Source organism: Streptopelia decaocto (genome assembly GCF_964273445.1).
Source record: "Streptopelia decaocto genome assembly, chromosome: 3".
NCBI classification, from domain to species: domain Eukaryota; kingdom Metazoa; phylum Chordata; class Aves; order Columbiformes; family Columbidae; genus Streptopelia; species Streptopelia decaocto.
Window position 1 is genome coordinate 101152795 of NC_138656.1, and position 8622 is coordinate 101161416.

General features: G+C 36.1%; 1 protein-coding gene across 1 annotated transcript in view; it reads left to right on the forward strand.

Annotated features, from left to right (window-relative positions):
• TPO (thyroid peroxidase) overlaps positions 1–7074 on the forward strand; it is a gene marked incomplete at its 3' end in the record, with an annotated part of 42930 nt that extends 35856 nt beyond the window's left edge. Inside the window, exons 12-14 of the mRNA XM_082048972.1 lie at positions 2891–3099; positions 3604–3774; positions 6983–7074. Of these exons, the coding sequence (XP_081905098.1) occupies positions 2891–3099; positions 3604–3774; positions 6983–7074 (472 nt within the window). The remainder of the gene's footprint in view (positions 1–2890; positions 3100–3603; positions 3775–6982) is intronic.
• Between the last annotated feature and the right edge of the window lie 1548 nt (positions 7075–8622).

The following is an 8622-nucleotide window of genomic DNA, read 5'->3' on the forward strand; positions in this document are numbered from 1 at the left end:
AATTAGCTCACAGGAAAAAGCAATGTTAATCGTAAAGGTGGTGTCTCATTAGCACAAATATACAGACAACAAACATTCCACTCAGTTGTGTTAAAAATGCAGTTGAAAGTCTTCTGAATAGTACAGGCATATGTGACCCTATCTGGGTAAGGATAAACTATCAAGGTCCTTCCATCCTTGTTTCAATTATTCAGTACTTTATGATAATATTTATTATTCAGTGTCTTATGATACTACTAGTATTAATTAAACTTAAGCATAATTTAACTTCAAATTGAGAAAAAAAGAGTTCTAGTAATAAAAGAATTCCCCAAGTTTCTTCCACAAATTTTATGTCAGCTAACTTAAATGTGAAATGGTATTCTGTCATTAATACTATGCTAAGGAACTATCTAAGAGAAGTTAGAAGTATGAGACAACATATTATAGTTTTCACACAGTACGTATAAGAAAAGAAAATTCTTACATTCATGTCAGTGCCTGGTTAGATAGAGTCTTGGGTATTATCTATATCTACACTAGTAACACTACATGCCTACTGGATACTCTAATTGACGTGTCATTAAGTAGGGATTCCAAAACATCTCTTGTAACGTACTCATTTAAGTTCAGAAACCAGGACTAAGTGGAATTTTTGAATGGCTGAATGTCATCCTGATAGACTTAAAATCTTTTGTCAATAATCTTACAAAACAAGAAGGGATTTCTTTTTCTAATATACTAAACTTGGGCACTGTCTTAACCTCAGCCAAATCACCTGGAACAAATTGTTTCTGTTCTATCAAACTTTCCTTTCTATTTCTGTTTCTTCCTACTCTGAATCTATTTGTGATCTCAGGATTTGCAATAGTTGGAAAAAAAATTCTGAAGCTGTCTTTGTCATTCTTTGCATAGGGGGACTTGTGCCTAATTTCTTCTTTCATTTTTACTCTAATGCTGTAATATTCACCTGTATAATTTTGGTCACCTGATACAGATCTGTTGGAGCAAAACTGTTAGAGTGAACATGTCTGCTGGGTAGATTAAAAGTAATGATCTGATCAAGCCTTCTCAGAAGTGTAGATAAAACTGAATTTTGTAATGACAGTGCACGTAATGACAAAATGAAATGTGTAGGAGAGCTGCATGGAGCAAAGTCTGTGATGGCTTCGGTTGTGGGAAGGGGCCTGGGAATGGTCAGTGAGGTTCCAGGATACTCTGAGAAGTTTGGAAACAGTCTGTAGGTGAGGTGTAGAAGAAAGGCATCTTTTTTTTCTCTCTCTCCAACCTCTCCATGTCTCCTGTACTTCTTGTCACAGTGCTGCTAATGTATGGGACATTCACCTCATCCATGGTCCTGTAGATTACCTCCTCTTCCAACACAGGCAAAATGGAATAGGTTTCTCCTCAAATTGCCCTGCTGTAAGCTATTATTTGCCTATACCTAAAGCCAGTTCTCCAAAACTTCACATACACTTACCTTACTTAACTGAGTTTTATGGCAATGAGTGGCTTTGGGCTTCTGAGCATTCTCCTGTTGGAAGCAAGGTCCAATTTGCCTTGAAAAGCCCCACTAGGGCACATCAGCAGCCCTCATGTTCCCCAGGACCCAAAGAGGACTATCAGACTTTTCATTTGTATGGTGGCGTTTCAGAAGGCTCATAAAAGCCCAGACACTCTGCACACATGCCAGGTTTGCACAGGGTCCACATTCAACATCGCTGTTCCTTTTCAATCAGAAAAATGTAAACAAAAAACCCACAGAACTTTCTAGAAACCCTACCCTTGTTCCCCCAATGTTATAGATGCTCAAGTCCTGCATTAAACCTGAGATCAATTCATACAATGTGATCGCATCCATACTCTACTGCTAACGGTCCTAGGACATATTACCACAAATCCTGCCTTAGCATTTTGGAAAACCCTAATTGGCCTGAATACCAGAGGGAACTATCTTAGCAGTTTAGCAGTTCTAAAGACTGTTTAGTGTATTAATGCAGATGTGCTATTAATTTCAAACTCTCCAGAAACATTTTTTTGTCCTTCAGAACATCTTTATGTACTAAATTTTTATCTTTTCTTTTTTCCTCAGTGTTTTCTTTCCCTTTCTGTCTCTAAATACATATGTATGTATGCACACATATATATTACATATAATATATCATGTGATAAATACGTCTTTGTAGCAATAACTAGTTATTTTGTTCTGCAATCGCACTCCCATTCTGACAAAATGGAAAAAACAGCTCCTCTTGTTTCCAGCCAGTCCTCTCGGTTTACGTTTTTGTATGGTCAAAAGCACAATTACTGTCTTACAATTTTCTGCTATAATTAATCTGCATTGCTATGGCTTTCTTAACAAATTAAGAACTCCATGTTAAACAGAGAAGCATTCAGCAATACCTGTTTCACAGCAACCGTTCTGTAATGGCAAGCAGAATTCAAAAGCTATGATATGGGGAAACATCGTAGGGTTACTCCTATAATTTTCCCGTGATTTATATTTAAAACAATTTATGCGTGCACAGTGAATGCCAATGTGCATAAGATTAAGCATTCAGTTCAAACAAATTAGTTCCAAGCTTTTCTCTCAGGATTGTAACACTTTTTGTGACCATGTGTCATCAAGGAAAAGCAATTCTGCATGTGTGAAAAATTAATAATTTTAACTATGTGACTTTAACAGACCATCTGGCCTAACCAGTACACCAGATTCATGCTAGATTTTTCATTACTTTCAAGCTGGGTATGTAAGTCTGCAGATCACGGTGTTTACTTCTGTTATTGTTGTTTTCACTTACATTTTGCTGTAACTCTTGTTTTGGGTCATTTACATAGGGTACTGTGAAAGTAAGAAATATCAACTCTTTGAATTTGGTCTTTTCAAAATATTTCGGTTGATCTTTTCCAGATTTTGGTGGGAAAACGATAATGTTTTCACAGAAGCTCAAAAGCATGAACTCAAAAAACACTCATTGTCCCGCGTGATTTGTGACAATACAGGAATTTCTGAAGTGCCAGCAGATGCCTTTCAACTTGGGAAGTTTCCACAGGATTTTAAGCATTGTGACAATATACCTGGAATGAATTTAGAAGCTTGGCAAGAATTCTATCAGGAAGGTAATCTGCTAATTACCAGTCTTTTTTGATGGGGGAGAGTGATCAGCAGTTAGAGCATGAACCTTGGTTATGGCAGGTCTTGCATTCCTCATTTGCCATACAGGTTTAGTAAGTTAGAAATGAGATGTAGGTCTCTCTTTACTTTCCCATCTTCCTCTGTAAAAAAGACAGCATTTGCCAGATTTACTGTGATAACATGAATGGCTCAAGAGATACCCAGATGTTATGGCAATTGCGGCAGGAGTTCTTAGGTAGAAAATATTAACTAAGAACTCTGGAGAACATACTGTTAGAAGTTAAGGCTAATTTTACAAGGATTATAAGTCAAACATGAGGTACTGCATATAAATTCTTGTCCAGAAATGAACAATTTCATTCTTAATCACGTTTAAAACATGTAATTTCACTGAAGTTAATTTACAGAAGTAATGGACAATACTGTCCATATGTGAGGGTAAGGTGACATTTTTTTAAGAGCTTGTAATACAATCTTTTTGTTTGTAGAGGAAGTATGTGGAACACCAAAGAGTGTGGAAAATGGTGATTTTGTATACTGTTCAGAATTTGGAAAATCTACAGTGATTTATTCATGTCAAAATGGATTTCAGTTACAAGGAGAAGAGCAATTAACCTGCACAAGTAAAGGATGGAACTTTGAGGCTCCCATTTGTATAGGTATCTGGAGTTTTTGTTGTTTCTGAATTTTCTAAAATTCTGAATTTTCCAGCACAGCTCATCAGAAGTGAACTCCTTCCTATGTTCTCTTGTAGTGAACCTTCTGGGTTTATAAATACAATAACATGATAATGTGAAACTCTCATTACACCAGAATAGCTATCTCAGTCTCTACCTATCCTAATTCAGCAATCAAGTTGATGATTGGAAAATGTCACTAAAATTTACCTAATTAAGCCCAAATTGAGTCTATTAACAATCAAAAAGCAGCAAATCAGAACTGTATATTCCATCCTCCTACATTCAGCAGCAAGACAGACAGCTGGCATTTTCCTAGCATTATTTCAATAGATGCTCTAGATACAGAATGAGCTCAGCACCAGTAGTTCTTGTATCATCCTAATAAGTTAAGCAAAAGTGACAAAGAAAAAATACTGTGAAGCGAATAAGTAAAATCAAGAAAATTAATTATAACTTCAGTTCCAAGCTCCCTCTCCCAAATAGCTCTGAAAAGATTTGCCAGAAATTAATTACTTCTGCAGGTACAAAAGTAGAGCAGGTGAAAAATCAGTAAAAAGATATTGCCTTTTGATAGTTCATGCACATTTTCAAGGGAATACTTTTCTGTTATTTTAATCATTCTTTTACCATTGCCTTATTTTTACTGTTCAATAGAATAGGCTAGGAAGAAAAAAAAAAAGGTAGCAAATACTTCATTAAAAGACCTTCTCTCTTTGCAGCTATAAAGTATGAATTCTCTCTGTTCACATTTGAAATGTGTGTGTTTATAAATGGGGGGGTGTGTGTGTATATATAATACATTATATATATATATATACACATACTCGAAGTGCTCAGTTTTATAAGAACATAAGAGAAAATGAAACCTGAAAAGGCCATATTTAGGAATATATTATGGATGGCGGCAAATTAATTTGAATGCAAGTGCTGCAGCTGATCTGCAATAAAGTCTGCTTATCAGTGTAACAGCAGAATAGGAAGCTATTCATTCTAATTGTATACCTGGTATGGAAAAAGTCAAATGAAATTTGCAGCTCTTTCCTTTATTCAAATCCTATTTATCCACTGAATTCCACCCACATAAATACCATATAAAGAAATAAAGCTGTTAAATGAACTATAATAAAATCTTTTCAATAGATTAATGTTCTGGCAGCAAATTGAATAAATAACTTATGTGAATGCATCGTTCCTTGTCCTAGTTTCTTTTAATATGTTCAGTAACATAAACAGAAGGCTGTATATCTGCTACAGGAAAACAAGCTGTTGCATAAATTAAATAAGCAATGCAATGCTTTTATTAAAAGAAAACCATCAAAAACCACTTATGCAGATGCTACTTGAGTTTTACAGTAGAAAGTACTTTGTTCTGTGTATGTCTGTGCAATGCATTCCGATCCTTTTAAATGTTCAGCAAATTAGGAGTAAGTCAAGCAATATAATGAGGAGGACAGAGCTTAGCATTTCTGCAGATGGTTTCAAAATTATATGCCGCCCTGGAAAAGACAGAGAGGCCTGCTGGCAAAAGCATAGGAAGCAGAGAGCTGTTAATTCCTGCTTAGTAACTTTGGCTTTAACAGAAATAATTTCTGTTGATTCAGGAAGTCATTTAGTGCTAGACTATCCTACCTTCCTTTATATTAAGTGTTATCTTACTCTTGATACATAACTGATTACGTTGCTTTAATCAGGTATTGCTGCCTTTGAGTGGTAGGGTAGACTGGTAAAGTCTGACATGCACTATTTAGAGGTGGAAAAAAGTGTTAGCTAGTTAACAAATAGCATGACTATGCATGTACAGAAACTGAAATAGTACATTTGTATTACAGTGCAGGCAAAGACTGTGCAGCTTTTCCTCCACAGACGATGCTGAAGCCAGTGGGAGTTAACCCAAAACGTAGTCTTCAAGGGAGTAATACTTGTTCAGCAATCTTCATTCTGAATAACAGACTATTTTCCTCCTTCAGAGGGGTGTTATGGGACTTAGTGTTCCTTAAGGGTTCTGATGTTTAAGATTATTCCCTGCATGATTAGTCTTTTGACCATCTCAGTTGATGGCTAGCTTTGGAAGCTACTACTTTCTATTAAAATTTAAGAAAAGATCAGGCTTGATCCTATTTCCAATTACAGAATTCCCCAAGTGACAGTGCTGAAGTCAATAAATCATTCCTACAGGGTCAGTTTCCAATACTGATCAAAAAGAGCTACTTAGCCTGCAGTAGCAGATCAAACATTGTGGCAGCAGCAGAAAAGAAAGAGAAGGCTCAGCTAGTTGCCAACTTACGGGCTTGCAGTGCTTCCCATGGCCATGGGTCAGAGACACTGAACAAGCTGTCATATATTATACAGGGCCAATGGGAAACTATCTAAAACTGCTTAACACTTTTCTTTGGGCAACTGAATCAAGTCCTGCAAGTAAATATTGCACAGAATGAAGAAAGATACAAAAATATAGAAAAAACTCAATTTATTCCGTAATTGAGTACTTTCTTTCCTGCACTCCACACCAGCTCTCGTTTCATCACATAATCAGAATGTGAGAGCTAAAGGCCTCAGGAACAATATGTTTATGTCCATTTTCCAATGGATAATGGTTCATCTGCTTTTTATTCTGTCAGGACATTGTTATTTCACAGAATTTATATCCCATCTAGACAAAAACATTTTTGCAGTGATGACACAGATTACTGTTGCAAAGTTTGTATCTAAAGCTAACATAAATCCTTGGATCCTCAAAATCATGCCTGGAAGTATATAGAACTTTGTTGGTGTTATTATTTTCACCAGCTTTATGGAGCACAGTATGGAAAAGTTTACAAAGGAATTTGAAATCTTAGGACATAAACATATGCAAGAAGAGCTCTCGAGTTTACAGTTTGCATTTTTGAAATTATAGCAAATTGCCATTTCTAGCTTTTGATGGATTACCAAAACAACATTTTCTTTTTTCATCATTTCCAGCTTAAAAACAAACAAACAAACCAAACCAAAACTAAAACCAAACCAAACAAAACCCAGCTTTCATTCTTTAAACCACAATAATGAGGATCTTTAGCAGTATCTGTGTGTCATTTAAAGTGTACAATACCTTACATTTACAAATACCTGTAGAATACGTGTATGAGAGGGTAGTAATCCATCTACGTAATTTGTAATGATTATTGATCAATGTGTATTCATTTTACAGACATCAATGAATGTGAAAATGAAATTAATCCACCATGCTCTCCTTCTGCTAAATGCATTAACACTAAAGGCAGCTACAAATGTCTCTACTGATCCTTACAAGCCAGCGGAAGATGGAAGAACATGTGTTGGTAATGCCTGTGAACCTACTGTCCATTAAAACTTTCTCATCTCTGTTTGACAATGCTGTAAAAATCATAAAATTGACATTTATTGAAGAGCTGTTAATGTGTAAAAAACCTCTACACAGTCATGGACATAAACATACAGCAAAATTATGTAAAGTAAATGAAGGTATTGAATAAATAATACAGACACAGAAGTAAGCCTTTCCTTTTTCATTCCTACCATATATAAACCACTAAATATTTCCTGACTAAATATGAAGGGGGATCAAGTCTGTTTCAGTTTTGCCTAGCTCATGTCTAAATTCAGCATCTGAAACTTAACTAAGTTCCACCTATTACATTTCAAAAGTGTTAACTCTTTTAGGGCTATCATAAATTATGCATTTTCTTGTTTTTCAGCTTTTCAACAGAGGTGGAAGCTGTATTGGGTCTTAAGGTTTAAGTGGAGAGTGTGAGTGTAGTTTCCCACTAATGCTGAACAATACCTGCTCTGGAGAACAGGCACCTAGATCTGTCAAAAGCTCCTTGAAAGCCTACAATCCAAACTCAAATGGATGGATAACTACTTTGCCAAAGTGCCCAAGGCGAGCACAGAAAGTTTAGAGTGCTTAAATCTTGCATATTCAGTGCTGAATGCCACAAAATCATAAGTAAACTGAATCTCATTGGTGGCACATTTCTTGTTTCCTGTCTCTGTGGATCCTTTGGTTATGACATGTAGGATTGCACAAAGAAAACACAAGATGACAACTCTCCAGCAAAAAAAAGTACCATCTTCCAAACAAAAAAGTGTCTTCAGTGTTGTGATGTTTATCCAGTTTTCCAACTGTGGTTCAGAACTGCGTGAGCATATTCCTCATTCCTCAGATGAAACCTTAAATGAGGCCATATGAGATCAGCAAAGGCCCAGTGGGGAACTGCACTAACGCATTTGGCATCCCGCTGGTCAGGTGCACCAGCAGTATGACCTTCCCAACACTGAATGTTGCCAGAAGCACCTACTGCGTTCTCACTATAGCAATTGTAAATGCAAATCCTCAGGGTCAACTCTTTCTAGGATAAAACTAAAAAGGGATTGTGTTAGTCATTCAGAGTTTCATGTTTTAAAATATAATAATAATAATAAAAACAAAAGCAAACCCAATATTAAAAACAAAAAATCCTTCTTTGTAGGTGTTTTTTATCTTTTCTTACAGTTTATTCCTTTACCTGTTCAGCCATGGTCACATGTAATTACCACTCCAGATCCAAAGACAAAAACCTACCTTTAGACTAGATTAAAGATAAGAGTTCTCTGGTGTTCAGTGCAACAAAGACAGGTTATATATGAGGACACTGCACTAGCTCCAAATATAAGGCAAATTTTATATTTCGAAAGAGAAAACAGAAAGTGCTTGCAGTCAGTGCTACTGTGCCAAGTGATCATTACCCCAGACCAAATCGAATATGCTTTTCAGAGCTTCATTTGCCTTCTGACAACTCAAGAAAACGAGTGCAGGTACAGCCACCCAGG